The following is a 24038-nucleotide window of genomic DNA, read 5'->3' as shown; positions in this document are numbered from 1 at the left end:
AAAAATAGTACCATCAAGAACCAAATATGATTGCATAACTTTGATGAAAAATTAAAATTACAGTAAAATTTTTCCTCCATGAACTTAGAAGGTATATTGCTAAAATAGTCCCTAATATTTTCCTGGTTAGTCATTAGCCCTTATTCTTTTTTATTTTTTGAGCACTTTAATCCTCATAGTTTTTTTTATCAAATTGATCATTTTCTGATGGAGTTGATAATGTGTCCGTTAGTTGACTAATAGTCAACGGCATGTGTTAACATGCCACTCTACATGTGCATAATTATTGATGTGTCGTTATTTTATCTTATATGTCACGTTAGCAAAACAATTAAAATAATTAAAAATAAAAATAATAGAAAATTTTAAGAAAAATAATGCAAATAAAAATTTTAAAAATAATTATTTAAAACCTAATTTTTTTATTTATATTCTAATGTCTTTCTTCTAAATTTTTCCAAGCTGTTAAATTTTTTAATTCTTTTTTTAGAAAAATTTTAAAAAATTTAGAACTTTTTAGAATTTTTTTGTTTTTATTTAAAACAAATAACTAAACATACGGTTAATAAAAAAAGTAAATATTAAACTTCTAGGGACGTACCAATACTTATGTGGATAATAAAAAGGTATAATGACTTTTTTGACCCTCCAATTTTACAAAAAAAGTTATTTTAGGCTTCAATTTAACTCTTTTTTGCCTCTTTTAGGCCTTAAACTTGTATTGTTTGTCAAATCACCCCAAAGTGGATGGAAAAGTTAACGTTTGTTAACTTTGTTGACATGGAATATGTCGAAACCATTTTTTTATTTGAAAGAAAAAAAACAGAAATCAACTTTTAAACAATACGTGGAGTCGACACCAATTTCTTTGTTTAGGTGTGATTGGGCCACCTACTAAAACGTTTTGTTCCACTTAAAACCATTTTTGGTTCACATAAAAAATAAAAAAATGGGTTCGAAAGTCGGTTACGCATGAGGAAGGGTTAGCACCCTCATTATGCCCAAAAATTGGTACCAAATTGATTCGATGCTATCTTTATATCAAGATTTTAAAAAAGGATCTTTCGAAGAATGGTTCTTTTTAAAATGTTTGAATAGTTCAAGTTAACTGTCAAAATTCTCTCGTTTCAAATATATGCAGCATCATACCCAGCACGATTAGACATGATCCTTTATACCTTCAAAAATACGGTTGATTTTTGACTTTCAAAAACTCGTACGCTAAAATTATAAAAGGATATCCAAATATTTAGTTCACCGAAAAATCATACCCAGCACGGTAGGGCACGATTTCCCGAATTCCCAAATATTGGATATTGCCTTATTTCAGAATTTTTGAATAACAAGGAAAATTAGAAATTAGCTCAAAACACATTTATTTGTTTTAAAATAGATGGAATACTTAATGCATTGTAACGAAACATTTGTATAGAAAAGGATTAATAAACATGAAATAATATGCACACATATAGTACAATAATCCACAATTAATAAATCTAACAATTAAGTACAACTATTCTAAGTAAAATGTAACCAAATTCTTAATCATGAATGAATAATAAATAAAACAGTGACTAAATAATATATATCAACAATAAATATGGCACAATATAAAACAATCCACAAAACATGTACAGAATAAAATGGAATTAGAAGTCAATATGGTATAAGACATTTTCAAAATAATGATGAATTAATGAACTCATAATATATATAATATATAAGTTGACAAATTTGCATAAAAACTAGGAATATATAATTATTGAAATAGATATTATATAATAAAAGTTTGAATCAAATTATATGCAAAATATTTTAAACATAAATTCATTTAAAAAATTGACAATATACATGATAACTTAAACAATATATAAAATATGAAAGAATAATAAAAATACATGATAAGATATAATACACATAATAGATTCACAAAACATACATATATAAATAGATCTAGGAATAATTATTTGTAAAAATAGCATAAGATTAATAATATATATAAAATTAAGTTAATTTATAAATTATATACGTACCATTATACATAAAAAACATTTAAATGAGATACTATATAAGACATAATAATAATATAATATAAAGAAGCATTCCAAAATAATAATTTTATAAACATAAAGATGAAGTTCCTAAAATAGTTTCATATATCCATAAAGAAAAATACTAGGTGAATCATAAAGCAAGAAGTATTTTAAATAGAAAAATCTAAAAATATTTAAACAAAAGGTTATATAAAAGTATTAAAATAGCTTAATGTAAAAAGAATTTTAGAATGATGATTTTATAAAACAAAATAAAGTCAAACTCATATACAAAATGTTGTGAACCTCAAAATAATAGGTATTATATATTGAAATCTCTATGAGAATAATGTGTATATTAATATGTATAAAATATTTTAAAAAAATATTGTGCAAAATGTAAAAATTATAAGATAAAAGAAATCTCAAAATAATTGTACAAATGAAAACAAACAGAATCATTAAAATAGATTAACACATATAAAAATATTAAATGTATTTTAAATTAGTAGATTATACAAATGAAAGACCAAATTAAGATTGAATCCAAAATAAGAAGGATAATTTACAAATGAAATAATCGTAAATAAGATCAATGTACAATGCGCGAAAATGTATGGGGACTAAAATTGCAAATATCCCTGAGCCCGAAACGCAGCACTGTATCACAGACTAAAATGAAAAAACGCATGAACTAAAGAGCCAAATTAAGAAACAAGGCAAAACTAACAAGACGCAATTGAATACTCGCGCGTAAGGAAGGATCCAACGCGCAATTTCCCCATTCAAACAAAAGGGCGTGGATCCGACTTGTTAATCGGGCCAACAAGCGGATCTTTATCCCTTTGAACGGCGCCGTTTTATTAATAGGTTATTTAAAACCTTTTTTTTTCCTATTTCCTTTTCCAAACACAGCCAACATTCTAACCAAATTTTACAGCCCTAAAATCAATTTGTTAGGGCTCATTCCAGCAACCGCCGAACCACCATTCCATTTGGTGGTCGACAATGCACAAGCAGCGACCAGATTCCACCGACGAAGGCTCCGCTCAAGGAAATCTGGTAAGCTATTTTTTTTTTTAAAAAAACTTTAGATCTAATACTACTTGCTCACGAAAAAACATAGCAAAATTCGAAAGAACACACTCAACCATTCAACCTCGCCCATACCTTCACATTTCTGAAATGTTTGGGCTCTCATTGGCGTCATTTCAGGTATTCGTTTTGTTTTCATGCAAAAGATTGCAAGCAATTCAAAAAAGAAAAAAAACAGAATAAGAAATTACCTTTGAATAACTTTTGATTCTCTCTTTTTGATATTTAGTGTGCGTGCTTGCGTAAAAATACATGAAGTACAATTGAGGCTTTTATAGCCTGAATTTACAAAGAAATAGCGAAAAAATAAAAATATTTTCCTACTGTCATCCGCGTATTCTGTTATTCTATTTCTTCTCATGTATTCTTTTACAGGAACGGCTGTACGGAGGAGCGAGGAAACGGCTCATGGGAACCACCCCCTGGCACTATTCTGGCGTATTCCATAAGTTTCTGGTGTTCTCGGTTGTTGATTTTCTTTGGGTCCAATTGGGTCTCGGGTTTAGGGTTTGGGTTTATTCAATTAGGTTTAAAAAATGTATTTGGGCTGCTTTTAATTTAATTTATTATTTGGGCTGCTTTTAATTTAATTTATTATTTGGGCTTGATAGTTTGTAAAAAACTTAGACTTTATTTATTTATTTTTAATTGATTTTTGGTTTTATTGTGGGCCGGGCGAATTGGGCCTATATGGTTAATAAAAAAGAAGTAAATATTAAATTTCCAGTAACGCACCAGTACTTACGTGGATAATAAAAAGGTATAATGACTTTTTTGATCCTTCAATTTTACAAAAAAAGTTATTTTAGGCTTCCATTTAACTCTTTTTTGTCTCTTTTAGCCATTAAACTTGTATTATTTGTCAAATCATCCCAAAGTGGATGAAAAAGTTAAACGTTTGTTAACTTTGTTGACATGGAATACACATGAATTACCACATGTATGCTACATTAGCAATTAATTATTTTTTAAAAAATAATTTTATATTTTTGTTAATTTCAATAATTTTCAATTTTTTAAAACTTTAAAAATTAATTATTTGCTTACGTAAAACTCACCTGTCAATCCATGTGTATGCCACATCAACGAAGTTAACAAACGTTAACTTTTACTTCCATTTTGGATGATTTGACAAAAAACGCAAGTTTGAGGGATAAGAAAGGTAAAAAAAATTAAATGAAGGGCTAAAATGACTTTTCCTATAAAGTTAGAGGGCTAAATAATTATACCTATAAAAATATTATTTAAAATCAATTAAAATATTATTTCAAATGGAAAACTCTTTGGAAAGATGATGTTTCTACTCATGTAAGTTTAGTATTTATCTTTTTTATAAACCATATCCTTAGTTATTTGCTTTTAATTTAATTTATTCTTTATTTATTTAGCCTTTCACATAACGTTATATTATCCACATAGATTTTAAAATAACTTTAAATGTCGAATTTTCATTTGCTAATTTAGTAATTCACTAGCGTGGTTAACATTAGATATCATAATAAAACATATTAACAATTTAGGTACCACATTGTATATTTTTAAAGTACAGGTATCACATTGGATATTTTATGAATGTACATTTACGAATATGCATTACTCGTAGCTTATTTAAAATTTATAAGGTTTTTTTTTTATAAATTCATTAATTGAGTTGATGTCGAGTTGATTCATAACACTAATTCAGTCACATACTTACCATGCTTTTTTTAATTATTGTTACCTTTAAAGTCATTTACTTAAAAATTGAATTATCGCATCACACTTTGATATTATTATCATATTAAAATTTTAAAATTTTTAAGCAAGGGATCTACAGTAGAATAGAAGTTACCTAAAAAGCTTTTCATAATTTTGCACCTTACAAACTTGAAAATTATAAATAAATAAATAAAAAAACCCAATCTCTAGCGAATAAAAAATACAAGACAACTTCAATCTCTAATTTTACAATACAAAAAATTTCACACCACGTACACAATTCCACACGGTACTGTTACAACTTTTTAAAATATATTTGGTCCCATGAGGAGCAGCAACAGAATAAAGAAATATGGCAATGGCTTCTATAGCTGAAGAGGAAATATTAAAAAATGTCAATATGATATGAAGTAGTTGAAGAATCTTGAAATAAAAGACAATTTCAGTTAATTTCAGTCTTCCATATCGCTTTTGCTGACCATCACGAACGTGCTTAACACCCTATTGGCAACATTTTTTTAGCACTTTTAATTCAAATGACAAATCCTGTGGGAATATGAGACATTGTCAGAAACGGAGGATAAGAACGGAAACTAGGATCTTATCTAAAGTATTATCTGCTGCTTGAGAAAGAATCTAAACATGCAAAATAGTTGTGGATTTTTATATATAAACAAATGGGTTAAGTATTTCATCAAATAAAGATTATGAATTACCTGGCATTAATCATAACTACTGGAATATGATAGAAGGAACATGTCGGACTTTGCAAAAATCTTCTCCCCATTTCCTCACTCTATCTTCGAATGTGTATGGCATCCATCTAATCTTCAGTTCTTGGAGGGTTGCAATGAACCTGAGTCCATCTGGAAGTTTTCTTAGATGTCGGCATCCTTGTATCTTCAATCGCTGAAGAGAAGGCATGGCTCCTTCACCCACCTTCCACTCCTCCAGATTATTAAGGCCTGTAAGGCTTAGAGACTCGAGTTTGGGAAAACCTTGTGCTCTGCACGACATTTCCTTTCCTATGAAAGCCTCTTCATGTAAGTCAAGCATCCTTAAGTAAGGTAGTTTCTCAAGTGTTGGCATTGGATCTTCCTCAAGCTTGCACCTTCTCAACTTTATGTAAGCAAGATTTGAAGACAGGTAGTGGTACTCTGGTAACCTTCTTATCTCCGCATCTATGCTCAACTTAGAAATGTTTTCACAACTCAAAAGGAGGTGCACCAAATGTTTTGGATCTATTCTTCCTTCATCATTGATAATAGACAAGTAATGAAGATATTTACTTTGGATGATAGGTGGATTCTTGTCCAACTCCTCCGTGTTAAAATCTTCAATATTGAAGGGCCCTCGAATCTCCAACTCTCTAAGGTTTTCCATGTTGATAAGATCCTTTACATAACAATTCTTGGTGTTGAAGTTGACAAGTGTTTGGAGGTTTTTCAATGTACCCAACTTCAACTTTGTTTTAAGACTACATTCCTCGGGGAGATATAGATGCCTTAGTTGCTGCATCCTCCATAACACGTTAGGTACATGAATAGACCTTCGACATATGTTTTTGATTCTTAAATCCAATGTTTGCAAGAACCTTAAGTTGCCTAGAGATGATGGCAACTTTGAAGTGAAGAATTCAAGACCCCTTAATCTCAAGAATCGTAAATGGATGAGTTTACCAATGTCATTGGGTAACTTGCATCCTGCCTCTCCCCCTCCTTCGTAATCTAAGACTCTAAGAAAATTAAAATTATTGAACATATATTTCCAAATTCCCCTACATTTAGTACCTAATACGCTAATAGCTAAAAGTATCACAACATCGTGGTTCTTGATGTAGCTGTGCATTGTCAATGGAAAAGTATTTTCCAGTTCTTCATTCGGTAAAAACTCATCGAAGAGCAAAAGTGATCGAAGACGTCGACTTTTAATGCACTGTAAGCGAATAAATTTGTGTACACAAACTCTGCGAACCCTCCCAATTCGGGATAACTGGCAGGCATTTGACTGATCAGCAATGTCGAAGAATTTTTCTTCTTTTGCCTTTGACAAGCAAACATCTCTCATTAGATCATGCATCTGAAAACTTCTCATCTTTAAGGTTGCAATGTCTCTTTCTCGTACTTGAATCATACATCTTTCTGCAAGCTCTATTAAATAACCTTCAGCCACATCTTCCGCTATTAGCCCTTCTTCTTGCTTTGATGAAACAATACCTTCGGCAATCCATAACTGAATCAATCTATCCACAGGTATCTCATAATCCTTGGGAAATTGGCTTAAATAAAGGAAACATGGTCTTAAAAAGGGAGGCAAATCATCATAACTTAATGCTAACATATCTTTTAGTACTTGACCTTTATCGATCTTGAAGTATGATTTCACATTTACAGATACCTTCAGCCATTCATTTAATGAAGGATACTTTGTAGCCAAAATTCCTCCTAATATAATGATGGCTAATGGAAGCCCTGCACAGTGTTTAACCATGCCCTCTCCTAACTCTTTCATTTTCGCATCAAATTTATAGCCTGCATAATTCCAAAACAAATTTCATAGAATTCAGTGCAACAGTTTAAAAAATTAACCACAATATTAACATACTCAACAATTTCAAATAATCAGTGAAGCAGGATGCAATGCAAGTTGCTGACAAATTAACTCTAATATTAATTAAGTGATTGTTAAGATGCTTAAAATTTCATCAAGTAATAACTCTATTTTACATTAATAAAATCAACTTACCTTCTTTTTACATCAATTTTTAACTAATATAATTACAATTATCACAACTTTTTCCTATATTTTATGCTTAGAGTTACACTCAAGTAATAATTCTTTTAAAGTAAAATAAATTATCTTAATTTCTAGTTTACTTCAATTTTTTGATATGTGAATTTAGTAATATGATAAAAATAAAAGGTATTCTCGTTAATTCAAAATATTTTTAAACTTGTGATTTTATATAGATTATAGATACAAATTATAGAGCTAGTTGTGCTTAGAGTTTTGAAAATAAAGAGTATTATAGGCTAGAAATGTTGATAAGAAAGATTGGGATATTTTCAACTTTGGGATAGTCTGAACCACCCAATGTAACATTTAGAAAAAAATCAAAATAAATTAAATGCTCAATTTATATTAGATATTAAAATTATTTAAATTTATTTTTATAAATTTAATATTTAGATACTACTTTATATAAGTTTACTAAAATAAACTACAAATATGATCAAATTTATCATAAAAATTACAAAATTCATACAATAAATCAATTAACAAACTCTGAAAAGCTTTTGGGAACAAGACATAAACTCATAAACAAATTGAGAAGGACAATAATTTATCTGGCTCTCCAATTTTATAAAAAAGATAATTTTAGTTATTCATTTAATTTTAATCTCTTTTCATCCTGAAACTTGAGTTGTTTATCAAATCACTCCTAAAAATAATGAAAATTTTAACATATATTAACTTTATTGAATTGGCATACATGTGAATGTCAAGTAAGCAATTAATTAATTTTAAAAATTTAAAATTAAAATAAATTATAAAATATTTTTAAAAATTAAATATTCTTAAAATTCTTAAAAAGTTATAAATATATATATTTTTAATATTTTAATTTTAAAAAATTAATTAATTGCTATTGTACGTGGACTATCATATGAATGTTACGTCAACAAAGTTAACAAACATTAACTTTATTATCAATTTAGGAGTAATTTGACAAAGAATGTAAGTTTAAGAACTAAAAAGGTGAAAAATAAATGGATGACTAAAATAATTTTTTATAAAGTTGATGAGATAATTAAATTATTATGCAAATTTAAAATATAGAACTCTTCAGCAAAAAAAAAAAATTGAGCAAATGTTGCAATATATATTTAGATAGAATAATTTTGCGATTATGAAATCAAAAAACATATTACCTGGAGAATTTGTTTGGGGGAAGGCAATCTTTTGAAATAGTTCCCAGCTCTGATCGTAGTTTAGGTACTGCAGCTCATATAAGAAACCATTTTTGTCGGCGTGTGAAACTATCTCCTTGTTCCGAGAGGTGAGTAAGATCTTGCTTTTCGTCTCTCTTGCTGAAAATGCTGGTTTTAAGCTATTCCAAGCATCGATGTTCCAAACATCATCCAGTATCACCAAACATTTGTTATCCTCAAAGAAACTAGATAACTTTTTTGCTAATTTTTCAACATTCATCTTCCTGTCTTCGTCACTTGGGATGTTAAGACCTGATAGAATATCTTCCCAAACCTTTCTTTTTTGACAGTGTTCAGAAACATATACGCAAACCAAGTGCTTGAAATGACCAACAACTTGGCTGTGATGATATATTTTCTTGGCAAGAGTGGTCTTGCCCAGACCACCCATTCCGCATATGGAGACAACCCTACATTCACTTTGCTCATTGAGAAGAACTGTGACTAATTTCTTAACGTCATCATCCAATCCAACAATGTTATCATCCATAACATGAGGAAAAGGCCGCCTTGCCTCCCGCCTTACAGTTGAAGAACTTGGTCCTTCTCCATCAACCCCGAACTTTGATACATCATACATCTGCAATTGTCGAGCCAATTCTTTGATTTTGGCTGTGATTTTCTCTATCTCTGACTTGATCTGGTGGAGCAGGCATCCCTCTTTGAGGAAACAAGCGGATCTTTTGATGCAATTTGAAAATCCACCTCTCCTTTTGGAAGCAACTTTGAGGGAAAACGTCTCTATCACATCTTCAGCATCGTAGGCCAACTCTCTGATCTCAACAACGCTGGTACGTATCATATCATTGTCAACTTTTCTTGCGTCTGCCACCTTCAGGAAGCTTTGCATCCATCTCAACTCACTTGCCAAGCCCTCAACTTGTTCATCGACGCCCCACAAGGATGTGACTTCTTGTGTTAGCTCGCCGATTGCTTTGAGAGCAGAAGAAACAGCAGAGAAATCCATGAGAGAGCAATTTTTTTTTTTTTGTGACCAAAGACAGTTGATAACTTGGAATTTTTGGTTTCAGGTACAATTGATTATATGGTTAAAAGTTAAATTAAACCATACGGTTCTTGTTTGTGGACACAGGTTGAGGTGATTCCCATGGAAGGAGAAGAGTACTGCACAAGGGAAATTAGATTCTTATCCAATTGCTTTAGCAAGTAATCCTAATTAATGGAAGCTAAAACAAGAACAACTAAATTTATTGAAACCAATCTTTTTTATTTTTATGTTTATGTTAAAGTAAAGCAGCAAAAAACGATATATATTGGCAAAAGACAACATTTTGCAATGTTTGAACTATAAATTCTAGCTTGTGCAATAGGTTGAAGTGATTCCGATGATGTAACAAAGTAGTTTGCAATGAAAATTGGATTCTTAACCCAATGCTTAGGTGACTGATTCTGAATAAAAAAGGCAAAAGAAGAAAGAATAAATTGATGTAATCAAATCCTTTTTTTCTTTAATCATCCCTTGGTAAAAGCTTGAGCAAAAAATAGAAGGGGAGCCAATAATATTTGATCATCAATTAAATCAGATTGCACTAATTGCCAAAATAGAGTTATTCTTTTCTCATGAAAAGATACGAATAATATACTCTCTTTTTTTTAAAAAAACATTATATATTTAAAAATATTATTTAATGTTTACATCTAAATTGATGTAATCAAATCCATATTTTCTTTAATCATCCCTTGCTAAAAAATTGAGCAAAGAATAAAAGGGGAGCCAAAAATATTTGATCACCAATTCAATCAGATTGCACTATTGCCAAAATAGAGCTATTCTTTTCTCATAAAATGATACGAATAATATACCCTTTTTTATTCATGTCTAAATATATTAAAACCATTTAAACTTCAAAGATTAAAATATATATGTCTAAATAACGTTTCTGAAGTTATAATTGGTTTTGATTGCAGCATTCAAGAACCGTAGACAATGAAGTTATAATTTTAAAAGTTGTAATGAAAAGCGAAATTTAAGTAAACTGCATATATTTTCATTCATATTTGACGAGAAATATGATGAGGGAAGAAAACCGGAACAGAAATAATTAAGGAACGACGAAGCAATCGGAGAAGAAGATGAGATTTTAGAGAAAGAAGAGTAGAAAATTCATGTGCCCTCCATGCTGATAGGTTCATAAAGGGTGAATACCGGACAAATTTTGACAGACTGGCAAAACAGAAATGACTCAAAACGCACAGAACCACTAGTACATCTACTCCCTCTCAACTCCCCGTTTTCACACTGATCTAACTACCCTCCCTTACACGCACCATTTTCATTAAATACCAATGTTCAAAACGTAGCGTTTTGACAACATAGAATTTAACAGAAATAAACAGAATTACAAAAACAGTAATTGTTATTATGACTTCTCCCACATCAAAATATATCTGCAACTTGGAAGCAGTAATTTTATGGGCAGAATATCTGCCATGTCCTTGTAGGATTCTTCATGTCTGCTTTATTGAAGAGATCAAGGTCATCGGTGAAAAACAAATGCGAAATTTGTGGCCCATCTCTAGACAATCTGATGTGCTTCCATTTGTCACCTTTAACCGCTTCATCGATGAGATATCTTAAATGCTCTATGGCAATGGCAAAAAGAATAGGTGAAAGGGGTCGTAGTTTCAAACACCTGGAATAGTCATCCAACCTACTTTAATTTTCCTTGTTCGCATTCTTTGAATAACTTCCTGCATTATAAGAATGTTGTCGATGATATTACGGTGGATTATGAAGCTAACTTTGTTTTGTTCAACCAAATATGACGGGATATTTTTCAACTTGTTGACAATGGTCTTAGTCAATATTTTGTATAGAACCGAGCAGAGGCTGATGGCAAAAAGCTGTGATAGTAACTCCATATTCTCTATCTTTGGGACCAAGACTAAAAGAGGTCTATTAAATGCCAATCCAAGTTTCTTTCCTTCAGAAATCCCTCTCATCATATCGCATATAGAGCCTCCAACTATACTCTAGTGTTGCTAGAAGAACTGAGCATCAAGATCTTATCAATCCAATGTTTTTAATAGTGTCATCCCAAATAAAGCATTATTAAAATCTCTACATTGTTTTTATACATCGGTAATGTTGTTGATCTTGATAACAACTAAAGAAAAATGATAAATAATTCAACTACATTTAATATTTTTAATATAATTTATTTACCTACTTAAATTTCTTTTTACTTGCAATTTAAACTAATTCAGTCACATACTTAAATAATAGAATAGATTTTAACACATTTGTATATTTTATCGAAACCTTTTTTTTATATAATGTATTTTAATTATTTTATGTTCTCTTCGTGTTCATCATGTTAGTAATATAAATTTCTTAACATTAGTAAACCATTTTATGTATAGTTTGATATATTCTTTTATACATGTCGTGTTAATGATATTTTTCGTATTTGGTCATATTTTATAAGGGATAAGTCTCAAAATTATACATGAACTTTAAATTGGTGCAATTATGCACGTCAAACTATAATTATAGTTCAAATATATACTAGAAACTTTAATTTGGATTTAACCATATATATTTAAAGAAAAAAATCAATCAATTTTTTTATATTGGATAAATATAATTATTTTATATATGCAATGTATAAACATAAAATGATGTTATAACAATAATTGTGTTAATAATTTAAGAATTGAATCAAATCAAAATTTTAAGTATAAAATTATACAGAATCAAAGTTCATGTATATAATTGCACATTAAATTATAATTTATATATAATTTTAATATTTATCCTATTTGACAAAGTTTGTTTTCTTTTAAATTATTTTACAAAGATTGTCACTTTGATACAATTTAGAGGAATAATTTGGTTTTGGTATTGCGTTTCAATTTTATCTTAGATTTTATATAACAAAATGTGTTTGTAATATTTTTATATATATTATGGCTATTTATGTCATTTATAAGTTATATTTTGTGATGTCACGTCTTTTGATTATTTTTCATTTTCTGTAAATGTCTCAAATCATTTTATTTTTTAATTATTGTTATAGTGATACAATTTTACCTTCAAATTTATTTACCTAAATTGAATTATTGCATCACACATTAATATTATTATCATATTAGAATTTTAATTTTCTTTGAAGCAAAGCGAGGATGTTCAGTATAATAGAAATTACCTAAAAATAATTTCATAATTTGAAACTCTACAAATTTGAAAATTATACAGAAAAAAAAAAGAAAGAAAAAAGAAGCTAATCTTACGTGAACAACCATAGAATACACAGCATACATAGAAAATACAAGACAATTTCAAATCTCTAATTTTACACCACGTACACAATTCCACACAGTAATGTTCCAACTTTTTTAAATATAGTTGGTCCCATGAAGAGCAGCAGCAGAATAAAAAAAAAAATGGCAATGGCTTCTTTACCCTGTTGAAAATATTTTCTAGCACTTTTAATTCAAATGACTAATCTTGTGCTAATATGATACATTACCAAAAACAGAGGATAAGAACCGAAACTAGGATCTTCTCTAAATTATTATCTGCTTGAGAAAGAATCTAAACATGCAAAATAGTTGTGGATTTTTATATATAAACAAATGGGTTAAGTATTTCCTAAAACAAAGATTATGAATTACCTGGCATTAATCATTATTACTATCACTCGTAATCTTGGAATGTGATAGAAGGGACATGTCGGACTTTGCAAAAATCTTCTCCCCCTTCCTCCACTTTATCTTTGAATGTCTTTGGCATTGATTCAATCTTCAGTTCTTGGAGGGTTGCAATCAACCTCAGTCCATCTGGAAGCTTTTTCAGTTGTCTGCAGTTTTCTATCTCCAATCGCCGAAGACAAGGCATGGCTCCTTCACTCACCTTCCACTCCTCCAGAAACTTCAGCTTCTTAAGGCTTAGAGACTCAAGTTTCGCAAAAGCTTGTCCACAGCAAAACATTTCCTTTGCTATGATTGCCTCTTCATGTAATTCAAGAATCATTAAGTTAGGCAGCTTCTCAAGCGTTGACATTGGATCCTCCTCAAGCTCGCATCTTCTCAACTTTATGTAAGCGAGATTTGATGACAAGTAGTGGTACTCTGGTAACGTTCTTATCTCCATATCTAACCTCAACTTAGAAATGTTTTCGCAACTCAAAAGGAGGTGCGCCAAATGTCTTGGATCTATTCTTCCTTCATCATTGATAATTGACAGGGAATGAAGATATTTGCTTTGAATGATTGGTGGATTCTTGTCCAACTTCTCCGTGTTAAAATCTTCAATATTGAAGGGCCCTCGAATCTCCAACTCTCTAATATTTGTCATGTTGATAAGATCCTTTACATAACAATTGTTGGTGTTGAAGTTGATAAGTGTTTGGAGGTTTCTCAATGTACCCAACTTCAACTTTGTTTTGCGACTACATTGCTCGGGGAGATATAGATGTCTTAGTTGCTGCATCCGCCATAACACGTTAGGTACATGAATAGAGTTCAACACATCGTTTTCGATTCTTAAATCCAAGGTTTGCAAGCACCTTAAGTTGCCTAGAGATGAAGGTAACTTCGAACTCAAGAAGTCAAGATCCCTTAATCTTAAGAATCTTAAATGGATGAGTTTACAAATGTCATTGGGTAACTTGAATCCTGCAGCTCCTCCTTCGTAATCCAACACTCTAAGAAAATTAAAATTATTCAACATACATTTCCAAATTCCCCTCAATTTAGTAGTTAACACACCACAACCTAAAAGCATCACAGAGCAAACAAGTGGATTGAAAATTTCCTCATCGTGGTTGTAGATGTACCTTACAATTGCCAATGGCAAAACATTCTCCTGTTCCTGAACCGGTAAAAACTCATCGAAGAACAAAAGTGATCGAAGACGTGGACTTTTAATGCATTGTATTGGAAAATATTTGTGTACAAAAAATCTGCGAACCCTCCCAATTGTGGATAACCGGTAGGCATTTGACTGATCAACAATATAGAGGAATTTTTCTTGTTTTGCCTTTGACAAGCAAACATCTCTTATTAGATCATGCATCTGAAAACTTCTCATCTTTAGGTTGCAATGTCTATTTCTCGTACTTGAATCATACATCTTTCTGCAAGCTCCATTAAATAACCTTCACATCTTCCGCTATTTTCCCTTCATCTCCTTCTTCTTGCTTTGATGAAATAATACCTTCAGCAACCCATAATTGAATCAATCTATCCACAGGTATCTCATAATCTTCAGGAAAGTGGCTTAAATAAAGAAAACACGGCCTTAAATAGGGAGGTAAATCATCATAACTTAATGCTAACACATCTCTTAGTACTTCATCTTTATCGTTCTTTAAGTATGATTTCACGTTTGCAGATACTTTCAACCATTCAGTTAATGAAAAATACTTTGTAACCAAAATTCCTCCCAATATAATGATGGCTAATGGAAGCCCTGCACAGTATTTAACCATGTCTTTTCCTAACTCCTTCATTTTCTCATCAATTTTATAGCCTGTACAATGCCAAAACAAAGTTCCAAAAAGATCAGTGAAAACTTCAAAATCAGACTAAAATTTAGTAATAAATCATAACATTGACATCTTAAACAATTTCGAATAATTAGTGAAGCAGGATGCAATGCAAGTTGCCCACAAAATTACATTTTAGTAATTAACTGCAATATTATTACCCATTTAACAATTTTAAAAGTTATTAAAATAAATAAGATGTTTTTAACAAGTGATTTCTTGCATGTCATTCAGTTACACACTTAGTATATCAAATGTAAATTCTTAATACAATACCACTTGAGCCTAATGAATCAAGATTTTGATATTAATGAAAGTTAATTAAGTAAATCCTGATTTATGACATTGAAACAACTAGTTTTACAGAATATTTGTAGTAAAAAAATAGAATGTAGAGTAAATGTTGCAATATATATATATATATATATATATATATATATTAAGACAGAATGATTTCGGTATTATGAAATCAATAAACATATTACTTGGAGAATTTGTTGGGGGAAAGACAGTCTTTTGAAATAGTTCCCAGCTTTGTTGGTAGTTTAGACACTGCAACTCATAGAGGAAACCTTTTTTGTCAGAATGGGAAACTATCTCTTTGTTCCGATATGTGAGCAATATCTTGCTTCTCGTCTCCCTTGCTGAAAATGCTGGTTTTAAGCTATCCCAAGACTCGGTGTTCCAAATATCATCGAGTACCACCAAACATTTATTTTCCTCCAAGAAACTAGATAACTTCTCTGCTAATTTTTCAACCCTCGTCTTCTTGTCAGCTTCACTTAAGATGTTAAAATCAGATAAAATGTCTTCCCATACTTTTCTTTTTTGACAGTTTTGGGAAACGTATGCCCAAGCCAAGTGCTTGAAATGACCAACAACTTGCCTTTGACTATATATTTTCTTGGCAAGAGTGGTCTTCCCCAGACCACCCATGCCGCATACGGAGAAAACCCTGCATTCACTTCCCTCATCAATGAGAACTGGGACAGTTTCTTGATATCCTTATCCAATCCAACAATGTTATCATCCATAACATGAGGATAAGGCCGCCTTGATGTTGTTCCAATAGGGTCGGAAGCGTGTAAATTATTGTACTAAAAAATCACACAAAGTTCAATTCCCAGGGAAGAGAGGTGAATCACAAGGATCTCTTAAATACCAAGTCTTTCCTTAGTCAGAATATTCCTTCTATAGTAATTTAATAGCACAATTAAATACTACTATTATACCCTCAAATATTGAAAGAAAAATAGGACAAGAAAAAAACACAAGAGTTTTAACGAGGTTCGGTAAATTATACCTACGTCCTCGGGCACTAACACCAGATGATAACTTTACTATCTCCAAAATATTACAAACAAATAGAATTCCTTAAGAATTCTCAAATGGGAGAAGAGAGAAAACTAAGAGAGAAAGATTGGTTGGGATGGTTGAAATGAGAAATGGTTAAGCCTATTTATAGTTAAGGTTCAGGGACCAACTTGCAAATGGCCTAAAAAATTAGGGACCAAAATTGCAATTATCCCATTCAACTTTAAACAAGTTGCCTACCACTTTTTCTTTCGGTGCCAATTGCACCTCCCATTTTTTACTTTTCAACACCCCTTTTAATTGACTTTTCAACAATCTCCACCTTGAAGATTTGATTAGGATAATCACATCTTCACACACTTCCTTCAACTCCCCAAATTCGATAAAGCTATCTTTTGTAGTGCCTCCAAATGCGCTCTCGAGCGCCATACACCTGAAGGTGCTCAAATTCTCAGGATGTTAATCAAGTTCAAACAATGATTAAACTTGATTGTTGTTACCACCTTGGTCATCATATCTGCGGGATTATCTGCTGTCGGAATCTTCTGAAGTAAAATTTTTCCTTTTTCAAAGACTTCCCGCACAAAGTGATATCTTACATCGATATGCTTGGTTCTTGAATGATAGACTTGATTTTTCGCTAAATTAATAGCGCTCTGACTGTCACAATATAAACTTATGTGACTTTGAACAACTCCCAAGTCTTTCAACAATCCATTAAGCCAAATAGCCTCCTTAACAGCTTCTGTAACCGCCATATATTCTGCCTCTGTAGTAGACACACCATCATGAGATCGTAAGGTAGACTTCCAACTCACTGGGGCTTTCACAAGAGTAAACAAATACCCCGTAGTTGAACGACGTTTATCTAAATCACCAGCAAAGTCAGAATCAACATATCCAACTACAAACTGACCAAGTGCTTCATCCTGCTCAAAAACTAAACCAACATCTACGGTTTTTTGAAGATACGGTAGAATCCATTTCATAGCTTGCCAATGTCCTTTTCTAGGATCATGCATATACCTGCTCACAACTCCAACAGCTTGTGAAATGTCAGGCCGCGTACACACCATTACATACATCAAACTCCCAATTGCATTAGCATATGGGACTTTTGCCATATATTCTCTTTCTTCTTTAGTTTTCGGAGATAATTGAGCACTAAGTTTCAAATGAGAAGCAAGTGGAGTACTTACATGTTTTGTGTTTTCATTTACACCAAAACATTGTAATACATTTTTCAGATATTGCTTCTGATTCAAACAAAGCTTGCCTCTCTATCTATCTCTACTTATCTCCATGCTGAGAATCTTCTTGGCCTCACCTAGATCTTTCATCTCGAACTCTTGATTCAACTCAGCCTTCAGCTTATCTATCTCTTTTTGGCTCTTCGAAGCAATTAACATATCATCAATATACAAGAGTAGATAAATGAAAGATCTGTCATGCAGCTTCTGCAAATACACACAATTGTCATATTTGCTTCTTGTGCACTTCTGCCTTCTCGTAAAGCTATCAAATCGCTTATACCACTGCCTCGGGGATTGTTTCAATCCATATAGCGATTTGTTCAGCTTACAAACCCAATTTCTACCACCTGCATCTGTGTATCTTTCGGGCTGAGTCATATAGATCTCTTCTTCTAACTCACCATGCAAGAAAGCCGTCTTAACATCAAGTTGAGCTAGCTCCAAATTCAACTGTGCTACCAAGGCCAACAAAATTCTAATGGAGGAATGCTTCACAACAGGGGAAAATACATCATTGTAGTCAATTCCCTCCTTCTGAGCGTAGCCTTTAACTACCAATCTTGCCTTGTAGCGAATATCTTTCTTGCTAGGAGATCCATCTTTCTTTGCGAATACTCACTTGCATCCGATTACCCTTTTACCTTTCGATAATTGCGCCAACTCCCAAGTATTGTTCTTCCGGAGAGACTGCATTTCTTCATCTATGGCGCTTTTCCATTTATCACTTTCTAAGCTTTGCATTGCTTCTTGATAAGTGATAGGAATATCATCATCAACAACGGGAAGGGCGTAGGCTACCATATCAGTAAATCGAGTAGGTTTACAAATTTCTCTCTGTGGCCTTGCAACTGCAACTGGTTCTGGTGTACTTAATGGTTCTTGGGTTAGAACCTCTTCAACCTCTAATTCCTCCATTGTGGCTGGAGAATTAGACTTATTAACTGGGCAAATCCCTATCTGCTCAAACTCCACCTGTTTTGGAGTACACTCCACCTGCTGTGGAGTATCGCTTGTCTGAATATCTTCATCTGCTACCTTTTTCAATGTGGCAGATTCATCAAAGGTAACATCTCTGCTACAGATCATTTTCTTTGTGCTTAAGCACCAAAGACGGAATCCCTTCACTCCAGAAGTGATTCTCATAAAGAGAGCTTTATTTTCCCTCGGATCTAACTTTGACTCATTCACATGGTAATATGCAGTGGATCCAAACACATGTAAGGAATCATAATCTGTAGCCGGTTTTCCAGACCATACCTCCATAGGAGTTTTTCTTTCTAATGCAGATGATGGCAAATGATTAACAAGATGGCCAGCGTATGTCACAGCCTCAGCCCAAAATTACTTGCCCAAGCCAGCATTGGACAACATACATCGAACTTTCTCCAGCAATGTTCGATTCATACGCTCTGCCACTCCATTCTGTTGCGGTGTATCCCTAATTGTGAAGTGTCGAACAATACCATACTCTTGGCACACATCGAAGAACGGATCACTTCTATATTCCCCTCCATTGTCCGTCCTAAGCCGCTTGATTTTCTTGCCAGTCTGGTTTTCGATCATAGTTTTCCATTTAAGAAAAACTCCAAGCACTTCATCCTTAGTTCTCATGGTATACACCCAAACTCTTCTGGAAAAGTCATCAACAAAAGTAACAAAGTAGTGTTTTTCTCCCAACGAAGGTGTTTTGGAAGGCCCCACACATCTCGAAAGTGAATATATTCCAAAATACCTTTTGTATTATGGATAGCAGTCTTGAATTTCACTCTTTTTGCTTTCCAGAACACAATGCTCGCAAAATTTTAATTTGCAAGCCTTTGCACCTTTCAACAATCCTTGCTTTGCTGAATTTGCAAGGATTTTTCATTTGCATGTCCCAACTTCATATGCCACAACCGCATTGAGTCCAATTATTTGTTACCGGAAGTGCAATGATCGCTCCAATAACTGTACTACCTTGGTAGTAATACAAGTTATTTTTCCGATGCCCTTCAATATCACAAGTCGCCAGATGTCACTTTCAAAATCCCATCTCTCATAGTAACAACTGAACCATTGGATTCCAAGGCTCCCAATGAGATGAGATTTTCTTCAAAGCGGGAACGCATCAACATCGATCGAACTCGGTTGATCCATCTTGATTCTTTAATTGGATTGAACCTATCCCAACAGTTTTACAGGCATTGTCATTGCCCATATAAACAACTCCTCCATTTAGTTCTACTAAATCAGAGAACCACTCCCGGTTAGGGGACATATGATAGGTACAACCCGAATCCAATATCCACTCATCTGAATGGAACGACGATGATGATGCAACCAGTGATAGTTCAGAGTCACTAGTATCATGCTTTGCAACACAAGCATCTACAGTAGCTTTTCCTTTATTCTTCAGCTTTGGACAATTTTTCTTCCAGTGGCCTTTCTCATGACAAAAGGCACATTCATCTTTCCCGAGTCTGGACTTTGACTTTGTTCTCCCTTTCTGAGTTTTCTTCCGAGTGTATGAACGACCTCGGACTACTAAAGCTTCTGTATCTCTGATTGAGTTTTTCTGTTTGTCCTTCTTTCTCTGTTCATAACTATATAAGGCCGCACAGACTTCGTTCAAAGATATATCACTCCTGCCATGAAGTAGAGTAGTTTCTAGGAACTCAAACTCCTCAGGAAGTGACCCCAACAGCATCAAAGCCAAATCTTCATCTTTGAATGTCTCATCCATATTTAGCAAATCAGTGACTAACTGATTAAATTTGGTGATTTGATCATTCATTGTGGTACTTGGGACGTAAGTGAAGCGAAACAGTCTTTTCTCCAAGTGGAGCTTATTTTGACTGTTTTTCTTCAAAAATTTCTCTTCAAGTGCCACCCACAACTTATTTGCAGAAGTCTCCTTTGAAAAAGCATACCTCTGTTCTCGAGAAAGGCATGATCAAATTGTGCCACATGCCAACTGATTGATCGCCTTCCAATCTTTCTCCTGTACATCATCTGGTTTCTCTTCATCAATGGCAATGTCTAGACCCTGCTGAAAAAGGGCATTTAGAACCTCACTTTGCCACATACCAAAATGGCCCGTGCCATCAAAGATCTCCACGGCCAATCTTGCATTTGCAATTGTCGGTCTTGTCCACATGGACGATGTTGAAGCTCCTACACCAACCATTTTCTCCATAATCTTTCAATATACCTAAGGAAATCTTTTCTGATGTGGAAGATCAGTTTAAACTGCAACCACAGAGTACACTACGATTAACCTTCGGCTCTTGATACCACTTGTTGTTCCAATAGGGTCGGAAGCGTGTAAATTATTGTACTAAAAAATCACACAAAGTTCAATTCCCAGGGAAGAGAGGTGAATCATAAGGATCTCTTAAATACCAAGTCTTTCCTTAGTCAGAATATTCCTTCTATAGTAATTTAATAGCACAATTAAATACTACTATTATACCCTCAAATATTGAAAGAAAAATAGGACAAGAAAAAAACACAAGAGTTTTAACGAGGTTCGGTAAATTATACCTACGTCCTCGGGCACTAACACCAGATGATAACTTTACTATCTCCAAAATATTACAAACAAATAGAATTCCTTAAGAATTCTCAAATGGGAGAAGAGAGAAAACTAAGAGAGAAAGATTGGTTGGGATGGTTGAAATGAGAAATGGTTAGGCCTATTTATAGTTGAGGTTCAGGGACCAACTTGCAAATGGCCTAAAAAATTAGGGACTAAAATTGCAATTATCCCATTCAACTTTAAACAAGTTGCCTACCACTTTTTCTTTCGGTGCCAATTGCACCTCCCATTTTTGACTTTTCAACACCCTTTTTAATTGACTTTTCAACACTTGATTCCCGCCTTTCAGTTGAAGAACTTGGTCCTTCTCCATCAACCCCTAACTTTGATAAATCATACGTCTTCAATTGTCGAGTCAATACTTTGATTCTGGCTGTGATTTTCTCTATCCCTGACTTGATCTGGTGGAGCAGGCATCCCTCCTTTAGTAAACAAGCGGATCTTTTGATGCAATTTGAAAATCCACTTTTCCTTTCGGAAGCAACTTTGAGGGAAAATGTCTAGATCACATCTTCAGCATCGTAGGCTAACTCTCTGATCTCAGCAACGCTGATACGTATCACCTCATGATCAACTTTTCTTGCGTCTGCCACTTTCAAGAAGCTTTGCATCCATCTCAGCTCACTTGTCAAGCCCTCAACTTGTTCATCGACGCCCCACAAGGATGTGACTTCTTGTGTTAGCTGGCCGATTGTTTTGAGAGCAGAAGAAACAGTAGAGAAATCCATATATTGTTCTGAAAATTAATTTCTCAAAATGTAATCTTTCTATAATTTCAATTCTGGTGAGCGTGAAAAGAAAAAAACGAAGACTTTATTCTGAAGTGTGAAAAGAAGTAGCAACAGCCAGTCTTATTTAACTGGAAACCAAGTCGGAGGAAGAGTGAGTAATTTTATTTAGGTCAGATTGTGCTAGTAGTCTATATATTTTATGTAACTTGTAAATTTAATCATTCTAATCTGATCAATTTTAATCTTTTATTTTTTTTAAATTTTGAGACTTTAAGTCGATTTTGTCAAACGGTCCTAGTTAAATATGTTACTAGTTAAATATGTTACATTATTCTTTACAAATTCATGTTTGAATAGATGAAAGTGTAAAAAGCAACCCAATGTAGGTCCATCTAACCAACTGCGACTCATCATACCACATTCACCAACACCGCATTCCCATTCTACCTTGTGCTTCTACTTTTATGGGTATTGCTATAAAAATTGACTTGATTTAGATCACAGCCTGCAATTCTTCTTAGAAATTATACACGTCATCCTAGCCATATATTTTTATAATTTAATTAGATAAAAAAACCATTCAACTACAATTTTCAAAATTAGTAGTCAAAATTTGTCTTCAATGAAGGATTATATCTTTATACTTAAGCCCAAATATATATTATCAATAATTTAATAGTAGATCAGTGGTGAAATTAGTTAGATAACTTATTTTTAGTTTAATCCTCAAATTAATCATTTGGAAACTTAAAATTTCTAATATGTTAATAAGGTTTAAAAAATAATTAGGAAAAATCATAAAAATAAGGAAATAATAATAAATACAAAAAATAACAATATAAATTATATTAATAAGTTTTATTTCTATGAACCATTGCTTCAAGAGCAAATATACTATTAGTCTCCTAATTATTAATAAATTTTTGTTTTGGTCATCAAACTATAAAAACTTATAATTTAGTCACCTATATTTGTGGCACTGTTTTGTTTTATTTTGGTCATCAACCATTAACTAAGTAACAAAATGAGGAAGTAACATTTTTTTTAATTGGAATAACAAAAAATTTACCCTACTTGGATTGTTGGTGGGAACAAGAACACATAATATTTCCATAGTCGTGCCTCCTCAAGGTGTCGGCGTAATCAAATTAAATCTCTTAGCCTGTCAAATGGTGATTGGTGTCATGATGAGGAATAGTTGTAGCATTTAGTAGTCTCCCTCTTTCAACAACTAGTCTAACGCACTAAAATTTTTACTGTTAAAATATTTGAAGCGAATTGGTTTAGTTTAATGATTAAACGTTATGTTTGTGTGGAAAAGATCCTGTATGCAAAGTGGAAATATTTTAGCTCTATTCTACTATTGTCGTCCATGCTTGTCAAAGTTATGGTAAAACTCTACTGTTAAAAGATATAATGAGATTGGGTTTTTTTTTTTAAATATAGCAAAATCCCTAAAATTCCTCCCTCGTAACCGTCTCTCACTTCCACTCTTCACTCTAGTTTCCGTCCACCTTTTTCACATTTCACGTTTCACGTTTCCATTTTCTTTTCTTTTGATTTTGGTTTTCCTTTTCCTTCTTCTATCGAAATTACTTCCCTCTCTTTCCATAACTTCTCTGGCTTCCTCTCTTTTTCCATTAATTTCAACTATTACTTTGGTTTGGTGTGAGTTCTTTCGTTTGATTTCTTTTTGGTGGACCCAAATCCGGTGTTGTTGGTACTCATCTCAGTTTTGGTGTTGCCTGTGCATGATTGTGGTGTCGAGTAAGAGTATGGATTTTCTGTTATGATATAGTATTTGGTATTGGGTAAGAGTAAAGGATATATTTG

At 32.6% G+C, this 24038-nt stretch overlaps 1 protein-coding gene, 1 long non-coding RNA gene and 1 pseudogene across 2 annotated transcripts; 1 reads left to right on the top strand and 2 right to left on the bottom strand.

The window, feature by feature from the left end:
• The first annotated feature begins 2907 nt into the window (after window positions 1-2907).
• LOC108472969 (uncharacterized) lies at window positions 2908-3792 on the top strand. Its single transcript, XR_001869621.2, has 2 exons — window positions 2908-3095; window positions 3504-3792. It is a non-coding gene; the product is annotated as an uncharacterized LOC108472969 (long non-coding RNA).
• A 1766-nt stretch (window positions 3793-5558) lies between these two features.
• On the bottom strand, window positions 5559-9863 carry LOC108472318 (putative disease resistance protein At1g50180). Its single transcript, XM_017773815.2, has 2 exons — window positions 8759-9863; window positions 5559-7357 (listed from the first exon to the last, which is right to left on the bottom strand). Exons 1-2 carry the CDS (start codon window positions 9783-9785, stop codon window positions 5559-5561), a joined length of 2826 nt encoding a protein of 941 aa, XP_017629304.1. The 5' UTR covers window positions 9786-9863.
• Window positions 9864-13478: 3615 nt separating this feature from the next.
• Window positions 13479-22202, bottom strand: LOC108472320 (probable disease resistance protein RF9; annotated as a pseudogene).
• Between the last annotated feature and the right edge of the window lie 1836 nt (window positions 22203-24038).

This window comes from Gossypium arboreum, chromosome 11 (assembly GCF_025698485.1).
Source record: "Gossypium arboreum isolate Shixiya-1 chromosome 11, ASM2569848v2, whole genome shotgun sequence".
Taxonomy (NCBI): Eukaryota; Viridiplantae; Streptophyta; class Magnoliopsida; order Malvales; family Malvaceae; genus Gossypium; species Gossypium arboreum.
This window is presented reverse-complemented; position numbering and strand designations above follow the sequence as displayed.

Excerpts from the sequence above, each read along its gene's own strand:
- LOC108472318 (XM_017773815.2), bottom strand. The coding sequence starts at position 9,785 with ATGGATTTCTCTGCTGTTTCTTCTGCTCTCAAAGCAATCGGCGAGCTA. Across the intron at positions 7,358-8,758 it reads CCCCCAAACAAATTCTCCAG|GCTATAAATTTGATGCGAAA; the intron begins GTAATATGTTTT and ends GGAATTATGCAG.